Genomic DNA, 18,662 nt, shown 5'->3' on the forward strand with positions numbered 1-18,662 from the left:
CCCTCCTTCGCACAAGTCGCTCTGCTCATTTTATTTTATTTTACTTTACTTTATTTTATTTTTTCGGTTTTTCCTTTTTTTTTCTTTTTTGCACACGCACCACAACGAAGAGCAAACGCAGAAAGGAGCGTTCACACACACACACACATATAAACACACACGCGGCGGGGCGGTGGGCAGAGGCAAGTTTTGTGAATGAAATTTCGCGCAGGCACAAAGCGGCCAAACAATGTGATAAAAAGGGAGACAGCGGCAGGACATGCCCCACCGCCATACCCCCCTCCCCCACAAAAATTTCCTCGGGCAAGTCACGCGGCGAGCGGATGCACAGAGAGTCTCCACACTTAGCCACCACCCACTGCCACCCACCAAAAAACAAAAGCAAACACAAACAATGCCGCCAAAAAACACAGGCGAACTTCCAAGAAGGACACCAAATATATTTAATATATCCTTTCAGTAAAAAGCTTGTTACGCTGTAAAGGATTTATTTCCGACCCTATAAATCATATATATTCTTGATCAGCATCAACAGCTGAATCGATCTAGCCATCTCCAGAAAGAAAAAACAATTTTCAAAATATTTTCCATTTAAAAAAAATAAAAAGAAAGGGGTTACATCTTTAAAATTTTAAATATATTATGCAGATTTTTTTTTACTAATAAAAACCAACATAGGAAAGCTTTCCGAATTAAAAATAATACATTTTTAGCCTAATTATGAGTTTTTTAAATTTTGAATTATTGGAAAAATTGTCATATAAAAATATTTATAAATAAGCTTAGTTATGACCGATTTCATATCCGATCCTATTCAATTTCAAGCTAAAAATGAATATAAACTTCGGCAACACGATGCTTAACCCTTTCTTGTTTTTATATTTTATTTATTTACCTTTTAACTTAAATAATTTGAAATATTACATATGAACTAATTGTTACTACTTTTAATTAGCTTTTGTATAATTTCTTTTAAATAAAATATAAAGCAAATGTTTTAAGTAAACAAGATATATTTAATCAGTTTATAACATAAGAGATCCTTATCATTCGATGACAGTTCAAGTTAAGGAAGTCCCGCTGTATTGTGTGTATAAAAAGAAGCTTCAAGGGAGTCGACAGCCGCTTTTTGCTGCTACTTCCTTGCTTTTCCTTTCCCCCACTTTCTCTCTCTCACTCTCTCTTGATTTACTGTTTTTGTTATTGTAGCGGGCGTGGTGTCTGCGCTGCCTTCGTGGAATCGCTGGAAGGCAAAAAGGGAAACTAAACTAATGCCCGGCATTTATCGATGATGGGCGATGACTGTGACTCAGATTCGAAATCGGACTCAGACGCGTTCGGAGCGTCTTGACCCACAAATGGTGGCCACAACGCCAGAGCTCTTGTCTGATAATTATGCCAGCTACGAGCTGCGAACTGGCAGCAATTGAAGATGGCGCTAGAGATACCGTTAAAATGCGCGCTATAAAAACCAAAGCGGATATGGGAATGATAGTGGCCGGAAGAACAGGAAGAACATTTGCCCCAAAAATAGGTTAATACAGGATAACTTGGGTGGCAATAAAAATTTGGAGATAAGAATATAAAGGATATAGAAGTCTAAGTCTGAGTTCTTTGAAGGGAGTCTGTGGAATGAAAGTTGAAGGATTAAGAAAGATTTAAAATACGAATTATATTATGAAGTCACTAAAAAAATATGAAAGATACTAGTAAAAGGAATAAATATTCATAATCGAAGGTAAAAAGAACGTTCACATCTATTATCATATGAAATAATATAAGTCTGTAGCAATTAAATAATAAACAGGCTTAAAATGTTCTTTCTAAAAAGCTGAATTGGCGATCACAAGAAAAGATAATAGTTGTAGAGATAAAGGATCCCTATTCCTTGGTAACACTAAATATCTTTCAAGAACGTTGACATCTTAGAACGCTTTGATAGCTCAAAATCGGATAAGCATAGTGGCGCATTCGATGTCCAACCATTTTTGGGAATACCCCACCAAGCACCATCCACCCATCACCCCCCAGACCCATCACTCACTCACACTCTCATATCTGTACGTATGCAGGACGTAAAATGTAAATTCCTATAGCTGAGTGTGCGTGTGTGTGTGAGTCCTGTGAGTGTTGCTGTTGTTGCTGTTGTTGTTTGGGTGATAAAGCCATAGATAGAGCGTGGGTGCATGAGTGTGGATAATGGCTCGTCGCAAAGTCGAAACGCACACACGAACAGAGCCAACACCGAATGTCTGCACACGCCCCACAATCGCACACAGGACACACAGGACACCCAGGGACCCATACATATGCCTGCCTCACATAATAAGGTGCGATTTGTCTCGCGCATAAAACGAAATTTCCTGCACACACACAGAGAGAGAGCGAGAGAGGGAGCGGTAAAAAGGATATGAAGGACCTCCTGCTCCCCCCTTGGTAGCTGGCCAACAATAGTCGGCGCTTCTTTGGCGGGTTGAGCAGGGGCCAGCTTCGATTGCTTTGTTGCTTGTACATGACAGGGAAAGCATTGGGTGTCATCGTCGTAGTCGTCGTCTTCGTCGTCGTCGTCGTCGTAGTCTCTCTGCTCACTGTTTTTGTTGGCAAGTGTGAGAGGTGGTTGAGTGGGTGGTTTGGGTGTGTCTGTGTGTGGGGGCTGACAGTAAGCAAGGACGAGGGCGCTGTTCTTCCCCCTCCCTTACATCTTTGTAGGTTAAGGCTTATGTCAAAGCAGGAAAATGGGCGACAAAAGACGTAAGACGAAGGCAAACTCGTTTGCCATAATTATTGCTTTTGTTGGGTAGCTATCGTCCTTCCTCAGTAACCTCTCCCTCACAGCCTGCACAATCCGTGGCATTATTATTTTAACCGGAAATGTGCACATATATGTGTATGTGTATGTGTGTGTTGTGTGTGGCGAACGAACAATTTGTGAACTGCATGAACTTTTGTGCCTTTTGGCCAAGAGGCAGCTCTTCCCTGCGTGCCGGCATTTAGCAAATTTTTTTATGACAATGTTTGCCGCTCTCAGACACCACTCTCGCTTACCCCAGCAACAGCAGCCCTTAATTTTATGACAAATATTATGTTAAAGACCGAATATGCGCTACAGCATAAAAGTCAATCATTTTTCATTCCAGCTCCCTGTCATACCCGAACTGGGAGTCCTTATACTTATGTCCTTTGCAAGGGTATTCGAATTTCAGTCAGAAGCTTGTAACGCTGTAAAAGATTCATTTCCGACCATATAAATCATATACATTCATGATTTTTTTTTCAAAATTTTGAACATTTTATAAGGGATTACAGAGCTAAAATTTAAAAATATTGGAAAAAAATTTAATTTTTTAAAAGTTTAAATAGAGTATGCGATTTAGTAACCTAAAAAAAAATAAATTAATTAATACTTGTTTGATTTTGGATCCGTAAGTAACTATGATCAGTAAATAACTATTATCAGCAATAAACTATGAGCAGTAAGTATATATGACCAGTAATGAACTATGATCAGTAAGTATCTATAACCAGTAAGTAAATATGATCAGTAAGTATCTGTGACTACGGTTACTAACTTTGAACACTAATAAACAATGACTTGCAACTTTTGTAACAACACATTTCTGAGACTTGGCCGGCAGAAGTCACTTCGTTCCGGGGATGTTAGAACAAGTTAGGAATCATAAGAATAGATGTGCGAGAGTTGTTTTGGGACAAATTAAAAATTTGAATGAAACTATTGAGTTCTTCCTCTGTATAAGTTTACTAGTATATGATTCGGAGCATGGCGAATCGGTGGACTATATACATAAATATATTTAGCTGTCATAGGAACGATCGCAAAATTTTAAAAATAAAAATTATAATTTTAAATTTGATAGATAGGCATTTATTAATCTACAATTTTATGTACAATTTTATGAAAATCGGACTACTATATCATATAGCTGCCCTTCAAATGATCATTAAAGATTGAGGAAAATGCGAATGAAATTAAAGCAGGCATTACTTATTTGTTTTTAAACATAAATATATATAATATTATTATTATATTATTATTTTATATTGTATTAATTCCTAGTGATCGAATTTCAATCTGCAAGGGTATACAATCTTCGGCGTGCCGAAGTTAGCTTTCCATCTTTTTTTTTGTTTTTTGTTGTGTGTCCACTGGGGACATTTAATTTTGGGTTTTCCGCGTTGCTGCTGTGATTTTTCATGATATGCGATATCGTTTTATTTCGCGCTCTCTCTTTACTTTCTTTTTTTTTTGCAGGACTCTCATTTGCTTTGGTGTGTGTTGTGTGTTTGCGGGTGTGTTTGCCACCCACTGGCCAAGCTTTTGTTGATATTTGGTGCGGACTGCTTCAATTTATGTTCTGTTTGCCTTTATTGTCTTTCTCGGCTTGCCCTTTCTCCCTTTTTCCTTTGCCTCTACCATTTCCCTTCATTGTTTGCCGTCTTTGTACAGTTGAACTTGACTATAATGAATGCAATATAGGAGGGCTTAAAGTAGGGATTAAGGTGTAATCCAGGACATGAAAGCTGGAAGATATAGACAAGAAGAGCTGGTCTTATATCTAAGAGTTTATTATAGATTCAAGGCAATTAGAAAGATTTTAATAACTCTCTTTCCTTACCCTTAATAATACTCATTGTTTTAGACCAAAAAATAATTAAAACATTAATCTGATCAAGAAAATATAAAAGTTTTTTATAATATTATTAACTTAAAGGATATTTCATCTATTTACCTAATAAAAAAACCTTTAATTCAACATTTTTCTAAAATCAAATAACTAATTTTCTAAAGGACTTATTTTGGGATAAGCACCAGAGTTCCCACTGTACTAGGGATGTGGTACTGTTTTTTCCCTCCTGCTGCTTATATTCTCTTCTTTTTTTATTGATAGGTTCATTTAATGGGCCTGGCCTCTGCCAGCTGCCGTTCCAGCTCCCCAAGATCTCCACCACTTCATCCCGACGCTACTCTGCAGCGGCGTCATTGTCTCTGTTTGACATTTGTTGGAGTGGCCGCCTAATGAGTTTAATGCTTTGTTATCATCGCTGTAATCGGCTTATGTAATATGGCAATATAATTGAATCCTGGAATTATGTCATTTCGCTAATACTGACTCGGAGTCTGACTGTGACTCTGACTTTGAGGCACTGTCAACGCACTGAAGTTAACAATTGCAAAATTTACAAATTGCCAATGCTGCACCTGCCCCAAAAAAAATAAAAGAAAAAAAATACATAAAATGTGTGTGTGCCTGTGGTGTGTGTGTCAACTTGAGAGCAAATGAAACTTAACGGAAAAGAAAATTACATCATGCTCGTCTCAATGGGTCGACATAATATTATTTTCTCGGCCTAAGCTAGAGGGAGGTAGAGCGAAAGAGAGACACACACACACACACAAACACACACAGAGCAAGAGGTCCTGGGTTCCTTTGCCACCATCCTCCCCTTCGTCTGGTTAGTCAATTTTTTATTTATTTATTTTATGCCTACGCACATACGCGTCTTGGGAAAGCAGCCAAAGGAGCGGCAGCCCGACAGCCCAAAGGAGCCCAAGGAGGCAGCTTGACAGGTGTCGCCGACTGAGTGGCTGCCTGACAGACTTCCAAAAAGTGGGCGTGGCCCCGCTGCCGGGGGTGGTGGTGGTGAAAAATGGTAGCCTATTATTCTTTGTATTGTTTTATGTGGCATTTATACGCGTATTTTTGTCGTCCTTTAATAGGCGAGACGAGAGGTGAAAGCGAAAGCGTAAGCGAACACCCTGCCGAGTGGAAAATAACAAAGGCAATGGACTAGACACCGCCACCACCCCAGATCCACATCCTTATCAGCTGGAGGGGTCCTCCTGCTGGCCCGTATCGCCGCCATCCAATCAGTAGATAAATAACACATAAAATGAGGTGCTTAATCGGGTTTGAAGTGATGAAAGTGAAACTGAGCCGTACGTCCGTCTGTCCGTTTCGTCTGCTATCCTGAATCCTCTTGGTTTGCCCGTGTGGTGTCCCTTCGCCGTAGGCGAATTGTCGTCTTTGTCTCCGTCACAAATCTCGAGTATCAACTCGGTATTTGAATATCATTTGCGGCCGCAACATTTTCGAGAGTGCGTGTCGTCCTTCGTCCTTCAGGCGTGACAGCATAATTCCACTTTAAATTGCCGCGCGTAGACGTGTAATTTGTCAGCATTGTTTGCATAAATTAGGTAGCCGAAAAGGTTGATTGCCAAAAGCCAAAACACTAACGTAAATAAATTACCAGCAAGAGTATAGACTATTTCAAAAGAGCGCCTTACTCGATAAGGTGGTTATCGAATACTGACTATCGATGCAGCCCTATATATCGATAAGTGTTTCTCAGCAATTGGTGAGTTATCGCCAGCCTTTTGAATCTAACCAACACTGTTGCGGTCTCCAGCTGTGTGATAAAAAAATAATTAAAATCAGAATCAGTATTAAAAAGCACCTTATTCCAAATCAATCAAGAGCAAATCAAAACATAAACTCCTTTATCAAGATTAAATCGAAGGAAAACCAGCGGTATTCGCTACACCGAGTTTGAGGCAACCAAAACAGCTGCCACAGAGAAAGAGACAAAAACAAGTTCTGGGAAAATTCAGAAGTATATGGTACAAAAAACTGAATAAATTAGCCAAGCGTAAGAATAAGCCAATATATAACGATAAACGAATTTAATGCTAAAACTTGTTGCTGCTCTCACATTTTAAAGCCGTATCTCGTTACTGCCATTTATTGATTTTGTTTTTGTCCGCGTTCAAATGTTATCAACAACCTCCTCGACCGCGACGCTTCGCCTCCGCCCCCTAAAATGTACATATTTGTTGTATTTTGCTAGCCGAAATAATACTGGTGGACTCGGTATCGCTATCTTATCAGTCAATCCCCCGCGAATCTTGCTAATTTCGTTTAACAAATAATGCCATCTGGCTGAAATCTGTAATTGGATTGAGATCTTCGGTGAATCAGATGCTAATTGAGCGATCAATGGCTTCGATAATCAAATATAGGGCGCTTTTCAAACCCCATTCAAAGCCTCCGAACGTGCTAAGTAGTAATTCGCGCCTCGAATAATGCCGCACCCACTCAAACACAAAATCAATAAATGCAGTTACTGCCCTTCAAGCCCCCCCCCCCCTCGGAACTTTAACTCTCACACTATTTCTGATATTCCAATTTCCCCTACTTTCCATTTCAGGCTGCCATGGTTTAGTAGTAACCCGAACTTTTATCATTTCCGAGAGAGCCGACCGGCAAACGTCGCCAAAATGAAACTGAAACGCTGGCGGCACAAGCGTAAATAATCACTTGCCACGAGATAAACGTCAGGAGACAGTCGGTGTCAGTCCAACCAGAAAATAAACACAATTCTCTTGAGCAAAATCTGCGAGGAGCCGCAGAATCATGCTAGGTCGCGGCCAGAAGCTGCTGCTGGGCATTGCCATACTGATACTAGTCGATGTAGTCTGGGTCTCATCCAGCGAGCTGACAAAGGTAAAGAGTTCTTTGATTGAAGTCTCTATAAATAATAATAAATCATCTCCTCCTCTTAGTTTCTGTACAGTGAGGCCAAGTTCGACAAGCCTTTCTTCTGCACTTACTTCAAAACCTCCATGTTCAGCATTTATCTTTTGGTCATAGGCATCCTAGCACCCTGGAAGGAGTCCTGTGAGCGGCAGAATGGAAACTATGCGGTAAGGAAGATCACATCCTACCTAATAACATATATTAACTCTTAAATTTTCTCTCAGATGATGGAGCAGAACGCGGACGACGAGAACTACTACTCCAACCAGGCTGTTTTGGTAAGCTAACTTGATATAAGTTTACCCAATATATTATCTAATCACGGATGTACCTTTCCCCAGGGCGACCCCACTTATGTGCCCATCAGATCTCCGCATTTGGGGACCGCAGCCAACGGTAATGGCAGCACCAATTCTCTGTCCGGTAGCGAGAGCGATGATACCAGCGTGCGTAGCGTGCGCTTCAGCAAGATGGCCGAGGTCAGGGAAATGTCTGCCCACGAGGCAACCGACGCCCTAATGGCCAGACTCTCCTATGCCGCCAGTCTGCGAATTAGGAGACAGAAAACGCACCACAAAACGGCCAAGACAGCGCTGCTATTCTGCCTGCTCTGGTTTGTGGCCAATTACTTTTTCCAGTTGGCCCTGGAAATGGACGAAGCGGCCATGATAACGCTCGTTAGCTCTACGTCGTCATTTTTTATTATTTGCCTGGCAGCTGTGTTCCCCTCGGCCACGGGGGACAAGCTGACCATTACAAAAGTAATTGCAGTTGCCCTGAACATTGGCGGCGTTGTGGCCATAACCATGAACGATCTGCATGACACAAAGATGACGAGAGGCGTCCTCCTGGCCCTGTTTAGTGCGTTCTTCTATGCCGCCTATCTAGTTTTCGTAAAGCGAAAAAGCGATACGGAGGAAAAGGTCGATATACCTTTGTTTTTCGGTAAGGCTAATCCATTTCATTTTGGTTCCGATATCGTTGCTTATCTATTTTGGTTTTTTTCAGGCTTTGTGGGTCTATGGAATCTTTTGCTTTTGTGGCCAATCTTTTTCATACTCCACATCACCAAGATCGAAACTTTTGAGCTGCCCAGCCAAGGGCAATTCGCTTTGCTGTTTCTGAATGGCCTAATTGGCACTGTGCTTGCTGAAGCCTTGTGGCTGTGGGGCTGTTTTTTAACCTCCTCGCTGATTGGCACACTGGCCATGTCACTGCAGATTCCGCTGGCCATCTTGTTCGATGTTCTGCTTAAGAACAAGCCGTATTCGCCGATGTTCTACATGGGCTCGATTCCGATATTCATAGCCTTGGTTCTCGTCTCCATGCTGATGCGAAATGATGACTCCGATCCGCTAATGAAGCTCTTTAGAGTTATATATAGAAAAGTCTGCCGTTGCCATAAGCCGAACATTGTCAGGTAAGTCACTAACTTTAAATGAAACTAAAGAATTTTCCCTTCAACCAACATTTATACTCCGCAGAGTCAACGATGAGGAGCAGCAAGAGTCTCTGATTAACAACAGCGATTAAGGAGGCTATTTTGTAAAAATCGCTCTTCTACACACACTTTGAATGTTGCTCATTGCAATGCAATCTAAAACTTGGCTGTTCACGAGTTCGTTTCGAATCGTTCTTTAATCTGTAGGGACAACTCATGCACAACTCTCCTCATTTCTCATATGTGCATTTTTTCCGTTGGATATTAGGTTGCGATTTAACGTACAACTATTTATTATAATCTTACTCTAGCGTATTCTCTGTAAATAGACTTAGCTCCTACGAATACCGTTTATCTATGTGATAGTCTACAAACGTTTTTGCTGAAGTCCACCTATAATTTATTGTTTTTTTTTCTTCATTTGGTATTCACTCTGCGCTTAGCTGTATATTTGTTGACTTCTCCAAGCAAGATGAATACAAAAAAATATATATATATACACACATAACTTATAACAATAAATACAATTTGTCTACCGTAAGCTTAAAATCTTGTGAAACTATGCCTAAAGCAAAAATATACATATGCAGTTTAAGTGCGTGGAAATGTTGGACTTGGATTTTTGGGGTGTGTTCTACATATTTTCAAGGATATGGTATTTCATTTAAATAATTTAAATTTAAAGCTGTTTTTCTTGTAAATAATAGTGACTTTTTAAGGATCTAAAATGGTTACCAATGAAAAGATTACATATTTAAATATTTTTTGGCAAATCGAAGAACTTATTTCCTAATTTAAAAAAATTAAAATTTTCCCAATTTTTGAACAATGTAACCCCTTATAAAATTTTAAAAATTTTGATAAAAATTGTTTTTGTCCAAACATGCCTAGATCGACTCGGCTGTTGATGCTGATCAAGAATAGATCTGTTTATAAAGTCGGAAATGACTCATTCACTTTCTATTAAGCTGCCGACTGAAGGTGCAATACCATATTTTAATAATACAATTAACTACTATTGGTACCACTTCACTACCCCTTCATAAATAATTTCACAGTTAAATATTCATTTCTAATAAGTCACTCACTTTAATTTGAAAACCTAGATTCTATAAATATGTATTTACAATAGCTCTCACACTTAATCGCTAGCCCTTAACTAAGTCTGTACTCAATAAGATCACACAGGTTCATTTCTGTAGGGAAAGCGCACACAAACTGGCATCTGTGTGGCCCAGAAGAGTGGCACGGCATCCGAATGCTTTAGTTCCATATCATCCCACCCGCGCTCGTCCTCAAACGCTGGTAACGTTCGCTCCCAGGACGATGGAGGTCTCTGGCCTCTGGTAACCGGCTGTAGGAGCTGCCGCTGAGGCAGGACTGGTCGGAATCTGGGCGGCACGGGATGTGGATGGCTCAATGGGCTCCATTGTGATCACTGTGGCTGCTCCGGCAACTGGAGAATGCGGATCTGTCTCCGAGTATGGAGGAGCTGGAAGTGCGGCAATACTAATAGGAGCACCCGGATCACCAAGCGGCGACTGTAGTGGCGGCACTGTGACTGGCGCTCCTGCGGCGGCAGCGGCGGTGGGTGTGGTCAGGTTGCACATGCGCATGACCTCATCGTAACTGGGCAGATCCTTTTCATCCTTCTCCAGCTGATCGCGAATGCGATTGGCCTCATCGCTGCCCGGTTCAATGAAGAATATGTCGCCATAGCGATTGTTTGGCCGCTCCTCTGCGCTGAAGACATTGCCCTGACGATCTGGAAGATATCGAGGAGAAAAGGGGTTAGTTTAGGGTGGAAAATTTAGAAGGAGAGGCATATAGAAGACTGCAGGGTCTTTCTACATAGTTTATAGTATTTTTTATAATATTTTAATGGAGTTCAGATCCTGGTAAAAGTGTTAAATATTAAGTATATAACTCATTGTATAAGGATATGTAGATTCATTATAAATTAACTCAATCTGGCTTATCAAATTTATAGCACCATTATTCTCACTAATTTTACAGCTCTTTCACTTTTAACAAGCACTTTAAAGTTGTTTATAAATCAATTCTTTTATGATAAACTTTTGCTGAGGTTTGACAAGTCTTCTTTTTGTTGTGAAATACTCAAATTTAAATTTGGCATTTTAATAATCATCACAATTCTTCACATTCAGCTAGCTCAAAACACAATTTCGATAGGTTGTAAAGATAGTTGACTTTGGGAATGTCACGCTGATAGCTCACTGGCGATGACAAATTCAGACTTTTCGCCCAATTCACACACAGTACCAGCTTGTCTCTGTTGACGGATCCGAGCCCTTGAGTCGTAAGAACGCTTGGCCAGCTATCGAAATGGATAGATATAGAAATAAAATCAATAGCGGCGGCGTTCAGGGTTCTTTCTCGAAGGGATAATTACGTATATCAGCTGGGCAACAACGAATATGGCGAACACAAAGCCCAGCGCAACGCTTAGATTAGCTATTAGACTCATTCTGCGACTGGGACCAAGACTGTTTTTTGCCGAAATAATCACCACCTAACCGCAACGATTAGATAGGCTCTACTGGCTCACCACCCTGCCCACTTCTTGTTATACTTTTGGCACACGTTACCAATTCCCATGGTGTATCGCCTCCACTGATGATGATGATGAAGATGTGGGTGTTGCTGCTGGCAATTTTCCTGACGACGTCGACATCGCGGCCGGCAAATCTTGCCCAGAGTTTTACTCTCCACGCGTATGTAATAGCAGGCCAGGGGTACGAGGCAGAAAAAGAAGAATACCAGGGCCATGTAGATGGCGATCTCAATGCCGCATCCACTTTCGCAATTCATTGCTGACTCCGATCCGTGCATTTTGGGCGATATTCAAAGTTAAACTACAGCCACCAACGACGCCTACTGGGTCCTAGTATAGCCCATAGTTTTCCATTTGGCACGCAATTGATTATTCGCCCAAGATTAGATTGTGTACGCCATGTTTGGTTGGCCATACCCATAAAGGTTGCTCCCATATATCAGATATACAATATATATGACGCTAGAGCTACTACTTTAGCCAGGTGAAGAGAGTGCAGTGCAACTTACACACATTTAAGTCCCTGGAGCTGCGACGATTCGAGCAGCAGCATCCCAGCAGCCAAATGACAGCGAACTTTTGTGGAGAAAGACAACAATTGGGGTTGATACAAAAGGATTCGAGTGAATGTATTGAATTTACGTGTGATCACCTGAAGGGCTGCATAGGCCACGAAGCCAATCAGTAGTAGAACGAAGAAGGTAACCAGTGGACCCGCATCCATGTTGCAACAAGCTCTCTAGAAGACTGACCCCCTCAAAAGAAAACTGATTTGCAATATCTGCACAGCACCACCACAAGAAAGCACACCTTATCGCCAGAGTCCACAAAACAAACTGGAGTGTTTGTTAGCTTTTATGGATTTATGGAAGGCACTTGATCATCAAACCCAGCCAGCCAGCCACACACAGCAATAGCATATCAATCAATACATGTAAGATCCTCGTACATACCAATGGTCACAATGCGATGCTGACGCTGTCGCTGTCGCTGACGTTGACGTCGTACCCGGCCAGGATCCTCGAAGACGCCGCGAGGATTCGTACCGCAGCACTTGTTCAATATAATCCAGAGTAGGAACTTTGTATGGGGTAAACACACAGGGTAAGTAAAGCAGCAGCAATGGAAAGTACATTAGCCCTCGCTTAACACCTTTGGCTTTTAATCAAGAAGTTTATCACTTCACACTGTGTTTATCTCAGGGTTTTTCCTGAGTAATTATCATTTATTATTACTGTCATGCATTGACATAGAATACTTGCAGAATTATGTATCATAAACAAGCCTTGTTTAGCTGTAAATAAACACCTATTAAAAAGCTCTTGTAGAGACTTAATTTTGATACATTTCATCACAAAAGTTCCGAAATTAGATAACATTTTGATAGGGAATATAATGCTTTTGGGTTTCAAACAATGTCCAATTGAGCACCAGAGGCTGTTAAGCAAAGGGTTATCGATTCTCGACTGATTTAATTTCTACCTGCAGGGCCAAATACGCCAAGGGCATAATCAGGAAGAAAATGAAAAATACCCCCACGTAGATGATGAAGTAGTCCATTGTGCCGCGCCAGTTAAAAAGCAAACACAATCGAATCACTTGAGTGGCGAGCTAAAACTGAGCACTCTCTGGGGCGAAATTTCCACTAATCTTATCTGGGCCAAGGCAAAAGTCTGATTGGCCAAATATCTAATATATATACATATATATTTGTACGATTCTCGATAGCTGACCGCAAAGAAGACTGTTTTGGTTAGCGTTAACCTACCATGTCTACGTCGGCGCCTCTGCCGCGTCCTACTGCCCCTGGCCTCGAAACACACCCAAATGCAGAATCTCAGGCAGCAGAAGGTAATCGCACAGGAAACGAAGGCCAGGAAGAAGAACACCAGATAGGGCGGGATGTGCGACATATTTATCCGTGCTTCCGGCTGTCCGGCAGATCCACGTGGATACGCGAGTACCGAGAAAGATATTCGCTCCATAAAGAGGCCTTAGGCCAACTGTCGCATCATCGCTCACCGCTAGCTTTTGGCCAAGACTTATCGGCGGTGGGAGAGGCAGAGCTGCGGGAGCGGAGCGAACAGGTGTGTCAAGGGCCATGTGATAAGCGGGCGGCAAACGGTCTCCGATAAGATACGAAGCCGCCAAGCTCCCTCTCTCTCTGTGGTTCTAATATCACTCTGAGATACTGTATCTAATACAGATACAGTAACTGTATCTCTATCCGACAGATATGCGCATAATTGCAAGTTGAATAAAGCCACCGGCAGGCACGTGACACGCACAATGACTATATATTAAGGTCTTGTGATATATAATTGTTTAGGAAATATATTTATAAGTAATACTGATGCTTAAATAAAAGCCACTTGTAGTTTGTTTGCTTTGTAATAGAAAAACAATATCAATATTAGATAAGAATGCTATAAGAGTGCAGCCAAAAGTATTGCCTACTTTTTGGCTGCTTTCTATTCGCCACATACTAGAAATAATAGATTTATATTTTTCCAGGGAAATAAACCTAAAGGTTTACCATTTTTTGAGTGCTGTCATTACATTGAAAGCAATTTCCTTAGATTTATGATTTTATAAACAACATTCAACAAGAATTAATAGAACAAAGACACAAATTTTCCACAATGAATCGCTCTTATATCACAAGATCCATATTCATAAGAAATAAACTTTCAAGATATCCAATATCGTTTATATTAATTATAAGGAAATCGTGATATCAACGGAATTATTTCCTCAATGTGATGACTAATTGGCAATTGCCTACCTTCGATTAGATTATACTTTATTACATCAATGTAATTAATGAAAGTACACATAGAAAAATGAATCCCCTTCATTAAATTGGCCTTAAAATTGTTTATTTTATAATTCTGTTCTATATTATAAAATTCCTCATTTGCTGGCTTCTAAAGCTTGTCACATTTTTGACGTTATCTCTAACTAATTGAGCCCTGATCGATAATATTACGTATACGCCAGGTGTACATCACGCATACGTAAAAATGAAGGGAAAATAAAGGTAAAAATAATGCAAATTTGATCAGATGGACTGACAAATAAATTTTAGAATCATTAATCAGAATTTTAAGTGAATTTAATTAGAAGAGAATAATTTTTTTTAGACTGGAAGGCGTAATATTACGTATACGCCATATGTACATTACGCATAAGTAAAAAATACACTAAAAATATATTTAAATAAGTACAATTTAACCAACAATTACTGGCAAACAAATTTCAGAATCATTAAACACCATTTGTAATTCATTCAAAAAAAAAATAACATATTTTTCTAAACCGGAGGACGTAATATTACGTATACGCCTTATGTACATCACGCATACGTTAAAAACAAAGTGAAAATTAATATAAATTTCTACATTTACCTGACAATCACTGATCAAATCGACTGGCAAATAAATTTCTAAATATTTTAAGCAATTTAAAGATTAGAGAAAAGAGACACAAACACCTGAGCTGCTCACCTGCTGTCCAGCTGAAACGACTACTAACTCCCGGCGAAGAAGGATACGAGGCACTGAATCTGCTCAAGGGCGGACTAATAAACGTTCTGGTCCGTCGCCTACGCTTCCCAGCTATGCATCTCTGGAAGTAACTGGATTTTGCACTACCATCGAATGGAAACTAACAGGAGACACACTCACACTGACAGAAAAATACAGGAGTAGAAGGAAGAGGAGCAGCAGGACACCGAACTCGCACCAACGATACTGATCGCCCATTTTATGGAAAATTTACATGGCCCCGAAACGCGACCGAGCATCTAAATAAATTAATTTTAAATGTCGCCCAGCCAAACACTGAATGAACACACTGTCGATAAGCAAAGCGAAAGGGAACCGATAGATAACCTTATCGGAAAACGCGGCTGACTCACTCCCCGTTTGGCTGCTCACCTGTATTCAAACTCACTCCCGTGGGTTCGATTACAAAACTCTGCAAAACTCGTCCTGGCTGACGGTTTGCAGGTCGATTTGGACCAGGACCTGGTACAGCACCACGTTGTGGAACCTTTTGCCTGGCGCAGAGACAACAGACCTACAGGAATGGATGAATTGAAGACGAATCTTGAGAGTTTTAGGGCGGCAACTTACTCGAATCAGTATCGCTACAATGGCAATAATGAGGAACCAAAAGATAAGCATAAAACTGTAAACGGCCATTGCAAATCACAGAATCAGTATTAACTGGCCGGAAGACAAGACTAAATTTCCACCGTTCGCCGCGCACAAGAAGTCCCGCTGAAATGGCAAAAGCAATGCTAGTCATTGCTAATCACCAAACAAACCAAATCGAACACCAAACCCTTATCAATTATCAGAGACAAGTCTGCGATTAGGACCCACACGCAGTCATTAGATTGCACCGTACAGTAGCACTTACGCACCTGGGTAACCGGTCCCCGAACCGGACACGCCCTCCGCCACATAGCTCTGGGCATCATATTCCCCGGAGTTGAGGTTTTTCCGGCTCTTATAGCACAGCTGTAGGGCAGAGAACGAGGGTTAAGAGTGAGTAAAAAAGGTAACCTTTCAAATCAGGAATCTATAGCTCTTGAAGTGTTGAAATAAAACTTTTAACTCAGGCAAAACCACCTTGATCAAGGGTATGCAAGAAGCCTGCGTTAAGTAATATAATAAAGCAGTTATTATCACAATAATAATTATGCATTTAACACAAGATAAAATCTGAATTAACCTTTGAACATCAACTTGAACTTTGTTAACTTCAAATTTTGAGAAAATAACACTTCAAGAACATACTGCCGATTGAAAAGTTATTTTTACATTTTCCCTTACTAAACTCACAACGGTCACTAGGAGACACAATAAAGATATATAGAATATATCGAAAAAATCCATGCTTAGAGAAGAGAAGAACGAACCGAGCCTGAGATGGATTAACTTCAACTGGTGGTTCTTCGCGAGGTACGACGTAGAATGCCAATTAAGCTCGTATCTTATAAAGCGTTGGCATTTTCTTTTATACCGATGTTTACCCCCACAGAACAACAGGTATTATCTTATCGGTGAAGCTTTTGCAGCTTTTGTTTTTGCAAGTTTTAAAAGGGGAGAGGGCTAGAGCATATGGACCTGGTTGGGATCTTACCCTCGATGGCCCGACGCAACATCATCTCTTGGCGCACAAGGCGGGCATAGACCCGCAAGTTCCACTCATCGACCTTCAACTTGATGTACAAATAGACCTCCTTGGGAGGGAAAAGTTAGGTATGGATCACGCAGTGGGTGGAACGTACCCGGACGATCAGGGACATCACAATCAGCACGATAAAGCCAAGGAACCAGAATTTCCCGTACATTGTCTGTTCTCTACACTTTCTGATTGCCACTTGGTCAAGATTTCGAATTGTACTACTTCTATTTACAGCATAATTTTGATAAATTGAAAGCTGACTGCTGGAGCGGATTTACTCGATCTATATAGTACCGCCAGTAAAACTCACCCGATTCCGATTCTTGGGTATAGCCCACACAGCACAAGCACTTCCATTTGTGATTGGGACAAACATAGGCCTTAACAAATAGAACTAACATTATCTATTGATCCAAGGAAAGTTGTTAAGCCACCGAAACTCACCCGTATCAGAATGAGAAAGATCAGGATAAAGGATATAAAGTAATAGCACTCTACGAAACTCATTTCAAACCGATGCTGGGAAATGTGAAATTACAAATGAGCAGGGAACCATGGGAATATGAAAATAAATCTGAATACTAACGAAAGATAACGCTTCGATAAACAAAAGATAATGTCCGCGTTGCATCACGTTGACTCTATCACTTGGGTAATTCGTTCGTAATTCTGAGCTATTCGAGATAAGCAAAACAGAGAGCTAATTATAGCAAAAGGGCCATAAAGCTAGGGGCATGTGCTGTCAGTTACGAATTGCTACTTATATATTAAAGTAATCCTAAACCCATATTTGAGAACTATATACATCTGGCTCACCATTATGTCTAACGTTGTTTCTCCTCTCCGCCGCCCTGGCTCTGTCATTTCGATTCCGGCCAGCTCGCTTGGCCTTTTGGTAGCCATTCACTATAAACTGTTTGTTTTTTTGTTGGGGAGAAAGAGATAATCCAGTAAGGCCTGCTTCCGATATATCTACTATATCTACTCACAACTATAATCATAAAGATGACTAGCAAGACCACGGCAAAGGAGCTCATTTCTGCACCCATGGCTACAAACGCTCCGAGCGCTACAAGTATTTCATGACAACTGACTGGCTATCGCAACCTGTCGATGGCTATTTCGGAGTCGCTGACTCGATTGGTTATTATCCATATCTTATCAATCCTTTTAGCAAGAGTCGTCGTAATACGAAAAACAGTACAATTCATAGTTTGAAAGCAGTTAAACACACTTACTTCTGTGGTTAGATCTCCGAGCGGTCAACTGGGCAATCTTTTGGGGAAGCATTTATTCAGTTAGTTAATCGAGACACGTGCTCAAGCCTCGCACTCACCTTGATGAGGGCGCAAAGACCCAGACTCAGGAAGACCAAAGTAATATACAGACCCATAGCCATTATTTTCGGTTAAATTCTTGACTGCTCCCGAATGTGATTAAAATGGAAAGACGACTAAAAATCGATTTACCAAAACGCAGCAAAACGCTTTTATGTGGCTCCAGGCAATGCCTGATAGCACACAGCAAAGTATTGACTTTAATCGGTATCCGTTTCGGATCGATTAAACCTTATCGGTCAAAAAATATAAGCAACAAAATTGTGAAAGGGTAGCCAAAACTCAAAGTGCCCTTATTATTTTTAACTCTTATATATCTTCGATATTTAAATAAATCTAGACTAAATAATTCTACCTAAGCCCTTTGTTTCTTTGGATAATTTCACACACTTTCTTTATCTTTCACTTCACTAGACTTTAAATGGATACTAATTTCTTTATGTTTATAACCTCCGTTTCCGATTCGATTGCTTTCTTTAGTAAGATGAATAATTTTTGTGATCACAACTTAGATTAGATAAGAAATATTTCATCAATGAGTGAAACTTTTCAAGGTGTAT

General features: G+C 40.5%; 2 protein-coding genes across 20 annotated transcripts; one reads left to right on the forward strand and one right to left on the reverse strand.

Annotated features, from left to right (window-relative positions):
- Nucleotides 1–6,372: 6,372 nt before the first annotated feature.
- LOC110176375 (solute carrier family 35 member F5) lies at nt 6,373–9,600 on the forward strand. Of its 3 annotated transcripts, none has more exons than XM_020942720.2 (7): nt 6,373–6,637; nt 7,225–7,520; nt 7,580–7,720; nt 7,778–7,831; nt 7,895–8,498; nt 8,562–8,973; nt 9,038–9,600. In XM_020942720.2, exons 2-7 carry the CDS (start codon nt 7,431–7,433, stop codon nt 9,084–9,086), a joined length of 1,350 nt encoding a protein of 449 aa, XP_020798379.2. In that variant the 5' UTR covers nt 6,373–6,637; nt 7,225–7,430; the 3' UTR covers nt 9,087–9,600. The 3 variants fall into 3 exon arrangements, with proteins under 3 accessions (XP_020798379.2, XP_020798374.2, XP_020798366.2); XM_020942715.2 differs by having other exon boundaries at nt 6,378–6,666; XM_020942707.2 differs by having other exon boundaries at nt 6,389–6,571.
- A 459-nt stretch (nt 9,601–10,059) lies between these two features.
- LOC110176638 (uncharacterized) lies at nt 10,060–18,173 on the reverse strand. 17 transcript variants are annotated; one of them, XR_015270698.1, is made up of 6 exons: nt 16,420–16,714; nt 15,999–16,095; nt 15,706–15,852; nt 15,508–15,649; nt 15,256–15,374; nt 15,076–15,196 (listed from the first exon to the last, which is right to left on the reverse strand). XR_015270698.1 is itself a non-coding variant. In XM_086828743.1 (5 exons), exons 1-5 carry the CDS (start codon nt 16,471–16,473, stop codon nt 10,690–10,692), a joined length of 510 nt encoding a protein of 169 aa, XP_086684869.1. In that variant the 5' UTR covers nt 16,474–16,706; the 3' UTR covers nt 10,542–10,689. The 17 variants fall into 17 exon arrangements, 16 of the variants coding, with proteins under 16 accessions (XP_086684866.1, XP_020798760.2, XP_086684868.1 ...); XM_086828743.1 differs by lacking the exons at nt 15,076–15,196; nt 15,256–15,374 and adding an exon at nt 10,542–10,759 and having other exon boundaries at nt 16,420–16,706; XM_086828740.1 differs by lacking the exons at nt 15,076–15,196; nt 15,256–15,374; nt 15,706–15,852 and adding an exon at nt 10,060–10,759 and having other exon boundaries at nt 16,420–16,627.
- Between the last annotated feature and the right edge of the window lie 489 nt (nt 18,174–18,662).

Source organism: Drosophila serrata, unplaced genomic scaffold, assembly GCF_035046125.1.
Source record: "Drosophila serrata isolate PLE 108 unplaced genomic scaffold, ASM3504612v1 contig_184, whole genome shotgun sequence".
Lineage (NCBI taxonomy): Eukaryota > Metazoa > Arthropoda > Insecta > Diptera > Drosophilidae > Drosophila > Drosophila serrata.